The sequence below is a fragment of the Anabrus simplex genome, chromosome 1, assembly GCF_040414725.1.
Source record: "Anabrus simplex isolate iqAnaSimp1 chromosome 1, ASM4041472v1, whole genome shotgun sequence".
Classification (NCBI taxonomy): domain Eukaryota; kingdom Metazoa; phylum Arthropoda; class Insecta; order Orthoptera; family Tettigoniidae; genus Anabrus; species Anabrus simplex.
Window position 1 is genome coordinate 1331290644 of NC_090265.1, and position 20245 is coordinate 1331310888.

The following is a 20245-nucleotide window of genomic DNA, read 5'->3' on the forward strand; positions in this document are numbered from 1 at the left end:
TTGGTCAACTCTTGTTCTTTTCAGACCCCGACGGTATTACGTATGGAGGCCTAGGGAGTCTTTCATTTTCATGCCCTTTGTGGTCCTTGTCTTCCTTTGGCCTATACCTTCATTTTTCGAAGTGTTGGACCCCTTCCATTTTTTTCTCTCTGATTAGTGTTGTATAGAGGATGGTTGCCTAGTTGTACTTCCTCTTAAAACAATAATCACCACCAACACCACCACCACATTAGTGTCATTTTGTGTAAGTATGTACATTTATTTTAGTATTATTGGATGTTTTTGTCAAATTTGTCTTATGGCTGATAATGGCAAGTCAAGGCCGAAACTAGTCCCACTATCACAACAAATATAAAGTAATCATTACATAATAAAGGTATTGAAAAGGTGGCTTCAGATGTAATTGTTACTACAGACAGTTTGGTTCCAAGCACTCGCCTGGCCTCCTCCTTACCAATATACAGCCATCACTGGCACCAACACAGAAACAGCTCTCAATTGAGAACACAACAGATCTCAATTCCACCCTCCAATGAGCTCGATCTTACACCACTTTGCACATGGCAGTGATTCAGAGTTAGTGGCATGAACCCTACAGGACGCCTGGCTCAGAATTGTCCCTCAAGTAGTGATGGGCAAACGATACCTGTGTTCGAGCGGGATCGAGTCGACTCAATGCATACCAAGCTTCAACCCTGTTCGAAACAGCTTGAGCAGTCACATGACCAAAGGCGGAGTCAGATTTGGCCTACAGCACAAACGTGCGAATAAGCAAACAGCATATGAAGTGAACCATCGCTCATGCAGGTGCTTGTAAGATATTGAAAATGAAGGTACGTGCTGTTATATATTACTATGTTCAGTCAATGATGTATATCTTGTGAGGAATAAATGCTCTTCATAAAATTAGAAGAGTTAGATTATGATAATATGCCATGAAAAGGACAAGGCATGTATCCATAATATTCCCCGCATATTAACGGAAGTATTTCCTTCCAAAGCAGTCTTGTGTATCTTGTAACAACAAAATTATGAATATGGTATTATTATTCTTATGTTGTCATGCTTTTGGCAGCTAAAACCGCTGTGTAGCATGACAGGCAAGGTGCTCCTTCTGTCCTCTATGTTGGGGGTTTGAATCTGCTCCTCGGAAAAGGATTACAGTTTTTGCTTATATAGAACGTGAGTAAGAAAGGATTAATATCTCATCATGTACACAAATAAATGTATAAATACCAGTGGCGGCTCGTGGATATCAGCAGTGGGGGGCCTTAGTTTCATAATTCCATAATATATCTCAAGTTCTTCAAACCATGTTATCAAGATACACACTTCGAACACTATACGGTGTAATGCATATGCAATTATTTTTATTATTATTATTATTATTATTATGCGTGAATGGTCCCTTTCGGAACACACGAAGCTTTATTTATGATTTCGTTTGCGGAGGATCCAGGATGCTTTCGTCCGTTGACTAAAGATCCTCTTCCTTTCTTCCGTCCACTTGGTACCTGCTCTTTTTGGTACTTCATTCTCTGGAGTAACTTCCCACTTGTCAATTTTCTTTCTATATATATTTTGATTCAAAATGTCTTCGGGTTGAATTTGTGTATTCTTCATGTCCGCTTTTGTTTGTTGTTTATTATTATTATTATTATTATTATTATTATTATTATTATTATTATTATTATTATTAACATTTGCCTGTTCTTGTCCACGATCGAATTAAGTTTACGAATAGTTTCACTGTAGTGATCACTCAAATAAGACACGACATTGACTTTACCAAGCATTTCAGAGTCCATGGTACTATTGATATCACCCCTGTGGTGATCCATTTATCTCCTTTCCTAGAACGGGAGAATAGCAGGCAAGGAATGCAGTAAAAGTTTGCTGAGGTATCACTTCCACATATCCGCACGTTCTTGTTATATACGTCAGGAGAATTAATTTGTCTTTGAAAAGCCCTATTTTCATTTTCCTTGGTCTCCGGTTTTTTCAAAGAGAAGTCTGGTGTCGGCCTACCACACTCCTTCAGTTCGACTTTCTTTTCGATAGAAAGAGAAGAAAACGTTAGTTCTTTAATATGTTCGACGGTAATCATACTGTACGAAGTGCAAACATAACACTATGCCTACATATAAATCACAACCTTTCCCCTAATTTCACCTCGTCACAGTCACCTCACGAGATCATTCATCAACACACAGCTAAACATCGCGCTCTCCAGTGAGTATCGCCAACATGAGTCAAGTGCGAGGAGACGGTAGTTACAGTCGTTACTCATTTTGTTAGTTAATAATCCTAAAAATTACAAGACTATTTTAAATATATACCGGCACATTTAACTCAGGTAAGTGCCTCAGTAAAATAGTTCCTAGTTTTAGGAGAGAAATGGCACAAACTGACCCCTGTTAAATAGAAATCAAATCAGCAATGTTTCGGGTAGGTTGGCTGCAACGATAGGCCGCGGCAGAAATGCGCCGGAATCTCCGTTAGAACAGCACATCTCGACTGTGCCTCTGACTGGCTCCCTCAAGGCCAGTCGAGCGAGACTCTGAGTATTTGGTCCACTATGAGAGAGCGCCCTCCTGCGCAGGGCCAACAGCGCATGGGGCCGCAGTACAGTACAACTCGCACCCTTGATAATAATAGTAAAATATTTCCCTTGTTAACATTTAAGATTAAAATTCCCTAATTTAATGGAACCCTGTGGGGGGCGCGCGCCTTAGCGCCTCCCAAACGAGCCGCCACTGATAAATACTATTATACAGCAGTGTTAACTATCATTCGTATAGAAGAACTTGAGTAAGAAAGAATTAATAGCTTATCAATCGTGTACACAAATAAATAAATAAATAAATAAATAAATAAATAAATAAATAAATAAATAAATATTATTATGCAGCAGTATTAACTATCTGTTTGCATGAAATATATCAAAATCAAAAGTACCTCTTCTGTGACTCGGGATTTCAAGCTAAATCCTTATCAAATTTCGGGTCAATCAGTTAAGTAGTTTTCGAGACAAAACAGACATCATCTCATTTTAATTATAGTATAGTTGAACCGCATGAATTGATGACAAATATGCCAAGAACTGAAGATAAAATATCATAAATTTTTAGTCTTATAACCATTCAAATATGTAACGATTTGACAATTTTTTTTTGTTTTCCAAGTTGTTTTACATGCAATGACACATATAGGTCTTATGATGACGATGGGATAGGAAAGGGCTAGGAATGGGAAGGAATTGGCCATAGCCATAATTAAGATACAGCCCCGGCATTTGCTTGGTGTTAAAATGGGAAACCACAGAAAACCATCTTCAGGGCTGCCGACAGTGGGGTTCGAAACCACTATCTCCCGAATGTAAGCTCAGAGCTGCGCACCTCTAAACGCATGGCCAACTCGCTCGGTGCATTTGTAATGTTAAGACAAAATACTCTGTTTTCCTTTTTTCTGTATTTATGCGGCCCAAGCAACACATTTTAATAAACAATTTGTTTATTCTGAGGAGGCATTTGTAACGAATCATTGCACAAACACAAAATCTGACTGTATCCAAAACACAGATATGGCTCAAAGTGATATAATGTACAGAAGACACTCAAGAAACAGTAAAGAGAGGATGAACCAGCACTGTCCAACATAATAGTGTTACACATCCTTCTCAAGTTCTCTAGGTGTTAGAGCCAGCTGCGAGGTTGTGGCGTGCACCAAAGCTCAAACTTGTTCGAACTCTGACGCCATTTGTTTGATCAGCTCAAGCACATCAACACCCCAAGTAATCCATTTGTTACAGTTTGCTGCATCACTTTGGTGCCAACTGAAGCTCTAATGCCTGCTGCAGATGCAGTACGATCCACCATAGCCGTGCGGCAAATACGTCGGTCTTGGACAATAATTGTCAACACTAATGCATTGTGAATACATCCCTGCCAAGTTTTTCTGCAATATCGCAGAAAGAATATCCACCTTCTCGTAGCCCTATTACAGAACCTCGTTCAAAATCATCAAGCTACTGATACTGCCTGCTTTGTCTCCTTAAAGGCATGTTTGACTCACACTTACCCCAGAACATCAATACTGCACAATGACTAATGCTCACAAAGAGTACAGCACTTATTTAAAGTACAGTAAATTTGCTTTGCAAGGTCATAGTGGTACTATCAGCACCACTCTTCACCGACTGGTGTGCAAATATGAATATAACACTATCTTTCAGATATCCAACCGTGCCTTCCAAATTTCATCTATCTAGCACAACTCCTTCTTGGTGACAGGATTTCATTATCTGCCAGCATATCATCAGCAGCAGCAGCAGCAGCAGCAGCAGCACCCAATTCTATCATTACATGATGTGGTCTCTAAGCCGTAAACTCAGGTAAGTCTTTAGCAGAACTCTTCAGGTAGCACCAGCTATTCTCTTGATGTCTTTGTCCCATCTGTCCGGCAGTCTTCTCTAGGCCTTTGATGATCTCTTGGACTCCATTCTAACACTAGTTTCATCTATATGTCATCTTCCCTGCGAGCAATATGTCCAGCCCATTGCCATTTTAAGGTGGCTATTCTCTCAAGAATGTCATTAACTTTAGTGATTGATCTGATGTCATCTGCTCTCTTCTTATCTTTCCTTGTAAAACCCAGCATTGACCTTTCCATGCCTCTCTGCGCTGTCCTAAGTTTCCCTTTTGTAAATTTGTTCAGTGTCCAGGTCTCACAGATATAAGTCAGCACAGGTAGAATGCACTGATCATAAATTATTTTCTTCAGATTTACTGGCATATTTGATCTGAAGACAGTTGAGTTTCTTCCATTCGCCTGCCATCCTAGCTTAATGCACTGAAAAATGTCTGGTCTTATATCACCTATCACATTCATCAACTGGCCCAGATAGATATATTCATTGACCTTCTCTAACGGCATATTGTTGATGTTCACAATTCCTGCTGTGACCCACTTGTTGGACATGACTTTTGTTTTGGAAAGATTCATCTTCAAGTTGAACAACTCACATTCCATGGCAAGATCAGTAACTAATGTCTGGATTTTGTCATTGTCGTTTGCCAGTAATGCAATGTCATCAGCAAATCTCAAGTTGTTGAGCCTTCTGCCATTAATCCTTATACCCTTTCCTTCCCAATTTAACTTTGACATTGCCATCTCCAAAATAGCTGAGAATAGCTTTGGAGAGATTGGATCACCTTGTTTAACACCTCTTCCGATAGGGAATTCTGAAGTCGCTTCACCGACATTAACACAAGCTGAAGAGGTCTTGTAGATGTTATTGAGAACTCTGATATAAGCCACTTCAACTCCCTGCTCATCTAAGGCTTGTAAGATAGCTGAATGGCTGATTGTATTAAATGCCTTTTCAAAATCAACAAAGGCTATGCACAGAGGCATCTGGTATTCATTGTGCTAAAGATGCTGCGGAATCCTGCTTGTTCAACTGGCTGGGCTGAGTCAAGGGTAGAGCTGATTCTGTGTAACAAGATCTTCATAAAAAGTTTGTACAAAACAGAGAACAAGCTTATAGGGCGATAGTTTTGGATATTGTGAATACTTCCTTTGTTATGCAATAATACTATCTCTGCTTTATTCCATGATGTTGGGATTGAACCATTGTGTAAACAAGAAGTGAAGATTTTAGCCAAGTGGTTTATTGTTTCATCATCTGAAAGCTTCAGAATATCAACAGAAAGATCATCATCACCGGCAACAGTTCCTTTATTCATGTTGACTATAGCATATCTGACTTCTGAAGGAAGTATATCTGGAACTTTAGTTACACTTTTTAGGTCAGGTGCTATCAAAATTCCCTTTGTTTTACTACACAGACTGCTATAAAGGTCTCTAATAAAATATATATCTATTAAATTATTTAATTTTAGTCCTCTCCATACAATACTTCAACAGTTTAACACTAACAACTTTATGTCATCCTTACTAGACTTCCAGCTCCCTGTGCTCTTATCACCACTCGCTAGTCCAATCCATTTCCCCATTTGTACCTTTCTACAACCCTTCTAAACAAACTCTCTAAGTTATACATACCCATGCAGTTCAATGAAAGCGATCTTAGCACAGATCCCTATCTACTACCCATCCAATAAGATCTACAAATCTGACTCCCAATGTCCCTACATGCCCACTCCATAGTCTCATTTATATCGCCGATCCACCTCCAGTCAGTATCCCTCCTACACAGTTTCCCACTGATAAGATCCATGCTCTCTTAAACTTCTCGCACACTCTCATAACCAGATTCCACATACCCCCGACTATGTTGGTACTATTCCTGCATGCATTACCTTCTTAGTACCAACATGAAATCTACAACTTTCTTCTTCCCCTCCTCCTTCCCTTCTGCATTCATCAACATCTGTCAACCTAATTCTAGGATAACACTCTACCCTGGATCCACACACTTTCCCCATGTGCCTAATAACAGATTCCTCCCACATCCAGAGCCTCAGCCTCACCCATCAATTTAAATCCCCTCTCCTTCTTTCCTTCTTTATCTTCCCTGATGGCTGCAGCACCTACTTCCTTCTCCACTTTTCTCCCTGTTCCACCTCCCATTTCCTATGTTCTACTGTACTCTTAGAAGTGAAGCTTCCACGGTGTGAAGAATTATTTAATTTAATTTCCGGGTTGAACCGTGTTGTACTTATACGCATATCACGTACAGTTTGCCGACGTTTCGAATACATTGCAGTATTCTTTGTCAAGGCGACTGAAATACCCCTACTCGATCCGAGGTAATCAGTCTCCCAGGCAGAAATTACACTACTAGAGTGGCCTTGATCTTGGCCTTTTATATCCTAGCCTTTCTAGCCTTTCTGGGAGTTCTACGAACAGACAGAAGGGGCCGCGATGGGGTCGCCATTCTCTCCAATAATAGCAAACATGTATATGGAACACTTCGAACAGAAAGCCTTAGCTACATCTGCCCTGAAACCGAAATGTTTTCTCCGTTTTGTGGACGACACTTTTGTAATCTGGCCTCATGGGAGCAACAACCTACAGCTATTTCTCGACCATCTCAACTCCATACACGTAAATATTCAGTTCACCATGGAAATAGAAGTAGACGGAAAACTACCGTTCCTGAATGTGCTAGTAATACGTAACCCCAATGGGACGCTGCGTCGCGCAGTATACAGGAAACCCACTCACACAGACAGGTACCTACATGCCTCGTCCCATCATCACCCATCACAAAAGCAGGCTGTCCTAACATCACTAGTGAACAGGGCCATAGTGATATCTGACGCAGAGCACCTCGAGGAAGAAAAAGAACACCTCACGGAAACCCTTAGGAAAAATGGCTACCCGCTCAATAACATCCGACGAGACCTTAAAAAATCAGAAGAGAACAAAGAAAAGGCCGCCGCAGGAGAAAACAACGGGAAAGAAGAACTGACCCGCCAGAAAACAGCGATACTGCCATACATTAAAAACACTACAGACAGGATCGGCAAGATACTGGACAAATACAACATAAAAACTATCTATAAACCTCACCGTAAGCTAGCCCGTTATCTACCACCAGTAAAAGACACAATAGAATTACAGGCCCCTGGAGTGTATCACATTGAATGTAGCTGCGGAGCTTGTTATGTAGGTGAGACAAAACGTCTGATCTCCACCCGCCTAAAAGAACATATCCGTCACACCAAGAACCAAAACACAGATATTTCAGCAGTAGCCAAGCATTCCTACGAAACTAGGCATGGAATATCATTTGACAAGACCTAGATCCTAGCAGCTATCCCTTGGAATCTGGAAAGGAAAATCCGCGAGGCTATCGAAATCAAGAAACATCCGAACAACATAAATTTAGAAGAAGGATATAAAATCAGTAATTCTTGGATGCCTATCATTCATAGTTTAAGACATACAGACCACAACATAAACAAACGGGCCGCAACCCCATTACATAACAGCACGGGCAAGCCCCCACTACCTGGCTGTGACATATACTTTCCAGAAGCCTCGCGAGACAGCCAGGGCTTACGTCAGCCAGAAAGGCTAGGATATAAAAGGCCAAGATCAAGGCCACTCTAGTAGTGTAATTTCTGCCTGGGAGACTGATTACCTCGGATCGAGTAGGGGTATTTCAGTCGCCTTGACAAAGAATACTGCAATGTATTTGAAACGTCGGCAAACTGTACGTGATATGCGTATAAGTACAACACGGTTCAACCCGGAAATTAAATTAAATAATACTGTACTCTATGTTTCCCTTTCTTACCTTTCTCTTTCCTCTTACTTCCCCTCTCATCTGTAACACATTTCTGTTCCTCATCTTCCCTTTGCTTTCTACCAGCAGTGACTCATACCAATTTCTCATCAATATCTCACCTGAACTCTTCCCCTGACTAGATCTCATAGCACTCAATTTCCTTCCTCTTAAAAAACATTTGCCCACATATCTTTCACTAGTCATATGTATTTTAATTATGACAGCAATTAGGTATTCTCTAAAGTTAAAAAAGAAAAGAAGACATCTTGTAACTTAAAGTTTGAGTAAATCCAAAGGCCAGGCTGCATGAAACATCAAACAAAACAAAACTTTGCAAGCAACACATGTATGATATATTAGCTTGTAAGAGAGTTAAAGTCAGGATTAATAAAAAAAAAATTAAAAATTGTTCAATGAAATATTTAACAACATTATTTCTACCATAAATCAGTAACTGAGATGAAAAATCTTGTAATGCTAGACACAGATAAAAGATGAAGGGCAATGTCTTACTGGGTAAGTATGTGGTTAATGACAGACTCTAGTATAGATCACTTCTTTTTTTGTTATTAGTTTTATGGCCCACTAACTACTTTTACAGTTTTTGGAGACAATGAGGTGCCAGAATTTTATTCCGAGGGGCTTATTTTACAAGCCGGTAAATCTACTGACAAGGGGCTGACATATTTGAACACTTCCAAATATCACTGGTCTGAGTCAGAATTGAACCTGCCAACATGGGCTAAGAAAGCCAGCACCTTCACCGTATGAGCCACTCAGCCCAGCAGATCAAATTTTAAAACTTCGGACTACGTGATAGATTTCTTCTATATGTTAGCTTAGTTTCCATATCCATCCATTGACCTTATTTCTCATAGCTTGCCACGTAAGTTAAAGTATACCATGTATTTTACTTTCATATATTTTTGTAAATATGAAATACAAATTGGAAAATGCCAATAGGAAACTTCCAATGAGACATGAGGATCCACTGATAACTATTTTTTAGTTTTTTGCCAGTACCATAATTTTAGTCTACTATTGCTTGACAACAAAACTACCTGTCAGCCACTCAACCTTTACTTACCGTATTATAATTATCACTGTTAGGTATTTATTCATACTCACCCAAAAACTGCTTTAATCCAATTCATGTATAAACTCACCTTACAAGCTTCTTTTAACTCCTGAAAATTAAAGGAGATATATATATATATCAATAGTTCATCAATCAAGTTCCAAAACAGCATATGAAATTTCATATAAAAATAACTTTAATAACACCAAGAATAACTAAAATCAATCCAATTGCATCCATGTACCAAATTATTTACATGCATTCCATATTTAATCAGACAGGAACTTCATGCACCTTTCAACTAGCTGAATGTGTCAAGGAAGTAAGTTAATGAGATTTCCTATCATGGGCGCCCGCAAGGGGGGGCAAGGGGAGGCGCTTGGCCCCCCCCCCCTGGAATTCTAAAGATGTTGATGTTCAATTGTTTAATATCATACTAGATTATTTCATAAACTGAAATTACTGACAGCTAGCATATGTTATAACTGGAAGTTTCTGTAAACAATTTAATGTTGCTGACGTTATATTGGTTTTTATATTCAAGAAAATTGTTAATGTGCCCCCCCCCCCCCCCCCCTGGAAAAGATCCTGCGGGCGCCCATGTTTCCTATACTGATGTTGATTATGTGTATTTTAATTATGATCACAATATTAAGAATTATCAAAATTTTTAAAAGGAAATAAGAACAACTTGAAACTTAAAGTCTGAGTCAGTCCAAAGGGCTACAGCCTGCATATAAAACAAAACAAAAAACTGATTTGATTGGCCATTGGAAGTACCTAACATATCACATCTTGACATTACATTGCCTTCTATGAGAGTTTGGAGAAAGGCAGACAGGGAGTACCAGAAATAAATATAAAGAACATGTCAAAAGTGACAAAATGTTTTGAAGCAGTATTTGTAATTCTACAACACCTAATTTAAAAAAATATAACCAATTTATTGTGGTTTCTTTTTGTTATTATGGTAGGTCTAGCTGAGGGGGTCTCACTTTTCCACTTCTTTCACACAGAACTGCAACTCATGGCTAATAAGACTGAAAATATAATGCGCTAATTTTAAATTTTCATCCAACCATCTCCACCTCAAAATTTCAAACAAACAAACTAAGAAATAATATTAATATTAATATAATTCTGTATAGAATAAAGTACAAATCTACCTCAGGATACAAATGGATTTACGAACAGTACACTTCTACAAGTGACAAAATGTTCAATAATCTGTAATGAACAAAATACATCAACATGAATAAGAAAGTAAAATTCAAGCTAAGCAAGAACAACCTCTTACACCACTCTTGAAATAACAATAATTATAAGACTAAGTTGTAGAGGCGGAGTATGAAAACCATACAGAAAAGGAGATATAACACAGCACAACACGAGTGTGGGGAAACACCATCTTAATTTCCTTTTAATATATTAATACCGAAAGATACAGAATTCTAAACATGCAAGGCCATTCTGCAGAAACTAAAATAATTTAATTAAAACAATAACAACAACTTTATACATGCTAATAAGGTTGCTACATAGGTGGGTTGTTAAAGAGAAGAAATACACTACCATAATATAAAAGCTTTATGAATATCTGAAGGAAGACATACAGATTACAAAATGTCTGCCATGATAAAACTTTAAACCCAGAATCTGAATGAAAGACTGTGGTGTGAGGGATCAGAAACAAGAAGAGCAAAGGAAATTCTCCCAGAGACTCAGAGAAGGAAAAAGACATGCGCTCCACTGGATGCATGGAAACAGACAGGTGAGAGTAGTGGATTGTTCTAGTACTAAATGCAATAGTGACAGTTCGTGACTGGCTGGTTCAAAAAAGCTACCTTTGCATGCAATAAACAAGGTCCCTGTCATTTCACTATATAACTGTGTGAGATAATCTTTTGTGAGAATTTGGATAGGCTTTGGATAGTTATAAATGCACTTAAACATTTCAAAACAAGTATTGAAAATTTTGAAAACTGAACTGAAAATAAATAAAAATCTGATAACTGTTAGCTGTATGTATATTATAAAAATTATAAGGTATATTCTATACATGACCAAAATAACGAACTGCTGCATATCATAATGTAAAGTGTCAGCTTCTCAAAGAAATTTATAAGTCTTGATTACACTTAATCACAGCATGATGCAACTGGTACTGAAATTAGTACCATTTCTGTATATTTCCAGTGCAGCACTACAGCTGCAGTGTTAAGCATGTGCAATGGCTTCCTTCATCTGTTGATACATGCAACAGATCAACCTGCCGACATTAAGATATGGTCTGTGATTTGTTTCTTGAAAGTAGAAAACATCAAACGAGCTGACATTCATTGCAAAATGTGTGAGGTGTATGGTGAAAGTACAATGATGAATGGAATGTGGAATTTTGAGGAAATGGGTCTGAATATTCAATGAAGGACGTCAATATTTTGATGATTTCCCACGGAGTGGTCAACCGTCTGTCATCACAGGTGATTTGGTGTGTGGGGTTCAAGCAAACGTTTGTGAGGACAGACAGTACATAATTTTGTCACTCTCTCTGCTCTGGGTAGCTTTCATCACAGGTGTCATCATTCTACGACAAAGGCATACAAAAATTGATGACCCATTATGACAACTGCCTTGATAATGATTGTAACTATGTGGTGTGCAGAATAATAAAATGTTTTCAAAATGATGTTATGTTTCTTTGATAAAAATGTTGAAATTTACTCAAAAAATATGCCAGAACAATTGGAACACACTCCAACTTATAGACATGATGATGTATAGGCTTTTGGGCTTATGCCGTGTCAAGAAAATAAGGTGAAATTCTTAATGTTTCGCAGAAAACTGTGCTCTGCGTCCTCAGAAGAAATCTCGACTGACCACGAGAAAGGCTTCTCAAACAATGACACTTTGAAATTTTGAACGTTGTACTAGAAGTGGAAATGGTGCGTTCATTAGCCACCAGATGGCCCCCAGGACGTGGCACAACGCTAGCATTCGAAGTGGAAGCTGACCAAAAGCTGACAATCAGACTAAGTGGTTCACAAAACATGTTTTGCATAACATATGACATAGACAGGTGTAAGATATAGACACAAGCCTGGAATGAAACATCTGGTGACGAATTTGGGAGACGGAATAACAACAGTGAAGGGGGCAGGGAAGGGAACTACCTATGTAAATTTTTAATGGCTGGCAACCAGGTATTACTTAATTGATAGCCGGTGTCCCTGTTGAAATTGTTAGAATTTTTACGTATTTCCACAGCTTCCCGTATAATCCTGCACCTGTAGTGTCTAGTGTGGGTAAGAGCTCGAGCATCTTGGAACATGACATCATGACCCGACGATAGAGCGTGCTCAGCTATTGCCGATTCGTCTGGTTGGTTGAGACGAATATTACGTCCATGTTCTTTGATACGGGTACCAATGGACCGGCATGTTTGTCCGATGTGTATCTTACCGCGGTACAGGGAATTTCGTATACCCCAGGATTTAAAAGGGGAGACATTTGTCCTTGGTTTTACTCACACTACCTATGTAAGGACGCAGAGCACAGTTTTCTGCGAAACGTTAAGAATTTCACCTTATTTTCTTGACACGGCATATGCCCAAAAGCCTATACAGCATCATGTCTATAAGTACAGGCCGTGAAAGCATTAATGGTAACACTCCAACTTAATTAAATCAGAGACTTCTTGTACACAATGCCCCATAGTTATTTTTTTTTCTCAGAGAAAATCTGGTGTTCTTTAAGATTACACTCTGCATTTTCTCCCAAAACATTCAATTTTCTGACTTCATTACAAATACTTTGACTTCTACAACAATTTCATACTAATTCTTTCTTCCACTTTCTTAAGAGAGAAAATCCACAATGGATAACCGCATTTTTGCGTCATCCTCAGCTGTACAAATGCGTTGAAACTAGCACTGAATATATTTAGAATGTTGTAATTACATCTATAAACAACATTATTATTGTATTGAATAGGTGGACATTAAAAAGTTTATTCATTGTAATCTCAGTTCAATACGGACAAAAAATTAAATTTCTGACGTTAAATGTTGAGTCAGATCATAACGGGAGAAAAAACATGGGTTTCGCATATCACACCCGAATCAAAGCAACAGAGGATGGAATGGAGACAAACACATTTGCCTATAAAGGTGAAGGCCAAACAGAATCTGTCCCAGCACAAGATCAAGATCTCTTGGTTATCGGAGTGCTGGCAAGTGTCTATGAAGAGGATATTCAAAATTTAGTTGTAAGGTATGATAAGTGTTTAAACAAACTTGGCGGCTGTGTTGGAAAATAAAGTAAAGTATGTAGAATCTGCAAATGAATGTGGTGTTTGAAAATCATCTTTCGTTGTGTAGTTATTTTCAAATGGCCCTTACTTAAAAAACACACCTCGTATATCCTTTTTTCACAGTTGTTCAAATATGATAGAGTTTGTGAAACATCATTTTTGTTCACTGGCCATTATTATTATTAGTATTATTATTATTAAAGTGATTTTACTGTCGCGAATTTAGGGCTCCCGGCCCTTTTCTACACTAAACCACTTCATGTATATAAATAAGTACCGGTACTAATTTACAATATCATTTTTACAATTTTCCAATGTAAGAATTTCAACAATTAGTAAATGATCAGTCAAGAATTATCTTCTTAGCATCATCACATTTGTGTTTGTTTTGTAGATTATCTGGGCAGTTATCGCTCCAACATTCAGTAACCCATGAAAAATAGTAAATGTCCATCGATTACTAACTCGGGTGACACTGTACTCGTTTTTCATCCTATCAACAACATCGACTCCTCCTTTAGTCATGTTGTAGAAAGTTATTATAACTGATTTATTGTCCTCTCCTAATTCCTTATCAATTTCATCACCTGCTTGCATTGTTGAGACAAGTAACACCTTCCTCAACTTCTTCCTTGACACGTACGATACTAAAGTACACTTGTTAGGATCTTTTCCAAATGCAAACATACTGCTGCAGTGAGGGTTCTCTTTTATATTTAGTAGCTCTGGTGTGATTTGTGGTTTGTTTTTACATATTGATCACACCACTGTCAGCCTGTGATTTGTGTACAAGTCATTTGAAAGAGGAACACTAGTGTAGTAGTTGTCCGTTGCTATGTTTCGCCCATTGTTGTCAAAACCTTTTCACAACACTACTTGCATCATTAGGCATCATATGGACCATCAGGTTGTTTCCCAGCATGTATCTCCATGTTATTCATGAAATACATCTCTGAGTCAACCAGTACATATATTTTTATCCCGTACTTCACAGGTTTATGAAATGAACTGTCGGAATTTGCATTTACCTCTAAAAGGTTCAAGCAACTCATTAATCGTTGCTTATTCACCAATGTTTATAGCTCACTTTGCATAAGCTTACAAAAGTTTCAAATATGCCACAAATAGAAGCAATGTTATCAACATGTCTTCTTTCATTTCTTGTAGCTTTTGTCATCAAACAAGATTGCTTACACTAAGATATGGAATCTTATTTTTAGACATTGTTGAAACAAATATCTCTGGAGCTGTTCCATCTGTGATCTACAATTCATCAGTGTTCAGGTGTTGATCTTTCCTAACACCTATTAAATATAGAAGCCCTAAGAAAGCATTTATTTCTTGAAAGTCAGTATCCAGACAGTCTTGTTCACGAGTAGATTATGAATGCAATACACGTAGCTGCTGGTTTGTAAAAACAAAAAGTCCATAATCAAATTATCAGGGAAGAAAATCTTCCAGCAATCTAATACATTTTTATGATCCCAAAATTATCGAGTTACACTTGGCAATTTCTTTACCAGGTTTTGTCGCACTGTTTTGTTTGGGGGATGTTTGTGAATGTTCTGTCAGGTTCCATCTTTGCCAGTATAAAAAGCATTAGTTATTCTCCGCCGTTCACCTCCAACCTGAATATTCTTAGTAGATATTTCACTTTAACTTTCATCTGACTGTTCTGAAGCCGTGTCGTGTTCACTGTGTTCGCTAACATCATCTGTGTCAGACAATGGAGATGGTTCCTCAATACATTTTTCTTCTAACAACCAGCTAATAATTTGCTGGCTTTGACTTACACTCATATTGCCAACGAAAGCGATAAAAATCAATCAAATTGTAGAAAATCACACACACACACGATCACTCGCGCTGCTAGGTCTTCCCTAACGCTACTCACTGCTTACACACACACACGGCCGCTCATGCTGTGAGATAGCAACTAACACAACACGTGACAGGCTCTTTCCCCCAACTCTTTCCTCCCCTCCAAAATACCACAGCTACCAAAAAATTACATCATGGCGTGCTCAAAGAACCGAATAAGGCATTTTCAAATGGACATCGATTCAAAGCTAAGGACGAACGAATTGTAGTAAAACTTGTAAAAATGTTAGATTGAACCTCATAGCGTGAGAGATCGTGGGTTAATGTGAGATTTTGTAGTGTACTGCAATCTGAATATCAATATAATTGTTTTAGTGTCCTTATAATGCATACGTGCATAACACATGCACAAGCACCTTTAATGTGTTCTATCGCCATTTCGTAACTACACCCCCTCCCTCGGCCGATCCTGGCTAAGCTACTGGTTTCTCTATGTTATTTGTAGTAACTAGGGCTTGGATTTTTAGGTTTTAAACTATTTTATTCCTTGTTAGCTCACTACAGTATTTTAACTTACTTAACCATTTCTTTACCATTGGAGTAAATTACTTGAATCTTATAAAATGGCTAAATAAGACATTATATAATGGCTAACTAGGACGTTAAAACCTAAGAAAAACTAAATGGGGTATTCAAGACAATATTACATTATTTTGAAATAGAACAAAATATTAATGAAAGTGAATGATTTAAAAAAAATAAAAATTATGAATGACTTTTTGAAGTGACTTCATGGTTTGAAACTGGAAGTGGTTTGTAAGTAGAACTTGTGTGAGCGAAACAACATGATACGATACTATTCCACCAGGGTACAGCACAAATCAAGACGCAGCCCCCTGGCGTTCACTGACCTGTACCTAGCAGGTAAGTTACAACTGCAAGTTGCTTTACGTCGCACCGACACAGATAGGCCTTATGGCAACGATGGGACAGGAAAGAGCTAGGAATGGGAAGGAAGCGGCCGTGGCCTTAGTTAAGGTACATCTTCAGGGCTGTCGACAGTGGGGTTCGAACCCACCATCTCCTGAATACCGGATACTGGCCACACTTAAGCGACTGCAGCTATCGAGCTCGGTGATAAGTTACAAGCCCGTGTAACTTGACAGCTTCAGTGCATCACTCATTGTGTACGGTTGACTACTGCCAGCTACTGTACTGTTCAATGTTTAGCTCTATACACATTATTGTTCGACAGACTAAAATAATTTTCCCCATAAATAATTTATTGAAGGCAATTAAGAAGCTTACACATCTCAGAAGTAGCGATGCCCACGGCAAGTCATCTCGAAGTTGGTTGATTCGCCAGTGGATTGGTAATGATCCAGACTTCATAACAGATGGCAAAATTATATTTTGTCAAGTCTGCTAAAAGCAGGTAAGGAATTATTTAACATACCTCTAATAAAAAATTCCCCATTACTGTAAAAATTATAATTGAGTTAACATAAATATTACAGTTGAAAGCTCATAAGACGAATGCTGAAAAGCAAACCTCCGATGAGTAATAGTACTAGGGAGTTCACACAAAATGAAAAGTTGAGCAAATAGTACATACCCTGCATTTACAATAAACTATAATTATTTTATCTACATTTTTTCCAGGTGGCATGTGACCAAAAATCACATTTTGTGGAACACAAGGAATCTACAGGACATATCAGCAACATTGCTATAAAAAATGGGAGCAATTTTCCATTGCACCAGCTACTAAATTCCAGTTTTCCTAGCACTTCAATGGTGCATAATTTTAATAATCGTTTACTGGTTTCAGCATATGTGCCATGGAATGCACTACATAATCCTGTGTTGAAGAAATTTCTTGAGGACACTAGTTGCTGTAAGATACCAGACAAATCCACGTTGAGAAAAAGTTATTTTAAAAAACTGTACAAGAAAATTATCACAGACATAAGAGGTGATATAGGTGATCATTACATCTTGCTTTCGGTGGACGAGACCACAGATAGTTGTGGTCGTTATATCGCAAATGTTGTGGTGGGTAAATTAGATGCCACAGAGCCTGGTAAACCTCATATTATACTGTGCAAGATGCTGGAAAATACAAACCATAGCACCATAGCTTGCACCGTCCGAGATGCTCTTCACATTCTTTGGCCAAGAGAAAAACAGGATGACAAGTTTTTACTTCTTTTGAGTGACAGTGTGGCATATATGATCAAAGCTGCTGTATGTAACTTGCATAGCCCATGGATTACACAGATTGGCTGAAGAAGTTAGAAATCATTTTCCAGGAGTAAACAGTATTGTTTCTTCTGTGTAAAAAAGATGTTTCTTAAAGCACCTAGCCGCATTCTCTCATTCAAGAAAATGTTCCCTCAAACTCCTCTTCCTTCCGAACCCATCATCACTCAATGAGGCATATGGCTCAATGCAGCTGTATATGATACTATGCCAATCACTTTGAAGACATTAAAAATGTTATAAAGTCTTTTGAAATAATTTTACTTAAAGTCTTTTGATGTTGATGAGGCATTCTGCATAGCGAAGGCTAAAATAGCTCTCACAAACAAGAACGCTGTTTCACTTGCCTTCATTAGGGCACACTTTGCTGATCTTCCTGCAGCTATTGAGCGTTTTGAGTTAGCATCGTTGCCATTAAAAGATGCAATAGAAGTTGTGGACTCCATTTCGAAGAAGGAAATACCAGGACCAGTGGGAGCAGCCTATTAACTCAAGCTCACCAAAATTCTACAGTGGAACCCTGAATTTTCAACAATGAAGAATGTGTCTGCAATACTTCAGGGAGAAGAAGTTACTGACGAGGTACCATGGGGACCGAGAGCTATTGATTCAATGAAGTTTGCTTCAATGACTTCTTGTGTGGAGCATACATTTTCCTGCTATAAGAATATTCTTTGCCTGCTGCCATTTCTTGATGGATACGGTACTTTTGTATCCATCTCTTGGCACAGGCCAGAGTAAAGTGTAGCTTGTCCCAGTCTCATCCATGGCTGTGACAATATAGAAGCTGCTGGGGTATGGGTGGTGCTGAGTAATGACATTCAGAGCATGACTAGTGCATCTGAGTGTTATGAAAGGTGTTGCTCATAGGGTCAGTTGTGCTGTAATAGCACTTTCTGACCCAGTGAGGAAAGCAATGGCAAACTACCTCACTCCTCGTCTTGCCTAGTACGCCTCATTTTGGTGCTGCCATTGGTTCTTGCGGTTTCCTTATAACCGCATAACATTTGGTGGTGCTATTTGAGGATCCAACCAGCCTCTGGGCTGATGACCTAACAGACAGACAAGAATATTCTGAAAGATAACAGAAAAGGTTTTACTCTTCAAAATCTGGAAATGCATTTAGTTGTACAATGTGTCAGCAAGTGAAAACTGTGTTCTGTGCTTCTGAAAGTGTTTGTTCCTTGACGCATTGGGAGTGACAAAAATTTAACCTACATGAACCATTTGTTGTATTTACACATAATTATTCTTTGTTATTTTTAATTTCAGTTGGTATGATGTGTTTGAAATGCTTTCATTAAGCATATTTAGAGAATATTTTGAAATAAGTGGTATAGTTTTGTACGAGAGAGGCGTGGAGTTTACAATAAAGTACAAAAAAGTTTGAATGAGTAGCATAACTTTAGTAATGATTGAAATTATTATTAAAATTATTTCAGGAGGATAAAAACTTTAAAAAAATATTTTGAGTTATTCAAAAACTAAAAAGTGGTTTTTAAGAACCTAAAAATCCAGGCCCTAGTAATAACAACACTAGGTAGTTGATGTTTAAAAATAGGCACCCTTTATAATTTGGAAATATATGTTCAAGACTTGGCCATTCATTTAACAACTGCAGAAAAACAATACATCCATTAAGACAAAACACTACCATATGCAGTCGATTACTGCTGATTTAAAGAACCTAGCTGTTTGGATGTTAGGAGGCTCTGCAACCAACAAAGAATTTCAAACCTTATTTACACGATTGATGCTTTACTGATTTTATCTTTAAACAATAATTACAGTACCCTAGGCCTACAATACTATAATGTTGATATGTCTACTACAGTATAATATAACTAGATTACCATTTTGGCCTAAACACATGCACATGCAGTTAGAACAAGAATAGCATTAAGCTAATACTATACAGCAGCAACACTTACATGATGGCCAGGAGCTTGTTGACAGAACTGCACCACCAAACAGAAACAGGAAAGTAAAATACACTTTGACACACACAGAGCAGAGCAAAGTCACCATTACCCTTTTTCTGTGATAATATTGATACCATAACATATAAACATTCACAGTGACTCAAAGAATAGGAAGGACAGTATATGACCACTGCAGTTATTTATGCATGCTGAAAGGGTCATGACAGTACATACATACATACATACATACATACATAATCATTATAGACTGTTATGCCTTTCAGCGTTCAGTCTGCAAGCCTCTGAGAATTCACTAAACGTCGCCACAATCCTCGATTTCCAACTAGTGTTGTGGCCTCATTTAGTTCTATACCTCTTATCTTTAAATCGTTAGAAACCCAGTCTAACCATCGTCGTCTTCGCCTCCCTCTACTTCTCTTACCCTCCATAACAGAGTCCATTATTCTCCAAGGTAACCTACCCTCCTCCATTCGCCTCACATGACCCCACCACCGAAGCCGGTTTATGCGTACAGCTTCATCCATCGAGTTCATTCCTAAATTAGCCTTTATCTCCTCATTCCGAGTACCCTC

At 38.3% G+C, this 20245-nt stretch overlaps 1 protein-coding gene across 1 annotated transcript in view; it reads right to left on the reverse strand.

Annotated features, from left to right (window-relative positions):
- The window catches only part of unc80 (unc80, NALCN channel complex subunit), a 1117323-nt gene that overhangs the window by 836869 nt on the left and 260209 nt on the right, over window positions 1-20245 (reverse strand). Inside the window, exons 4-5 of the mRNA XM_067137759.2 lie at window positions 19662-19688; window positions 9427-9447 (exon numbers count right to left, since the gene is read on the reverse strand). Of these exons, the coding sequence (XP_066993860.2) occupies window positions 9427-9447; window positions 19662-19688 (48 nt within the window). The remainder of the gene's footprint in view (window positions 1-9426; window positions 9448-19661; window positions 19689-20245) is intronic.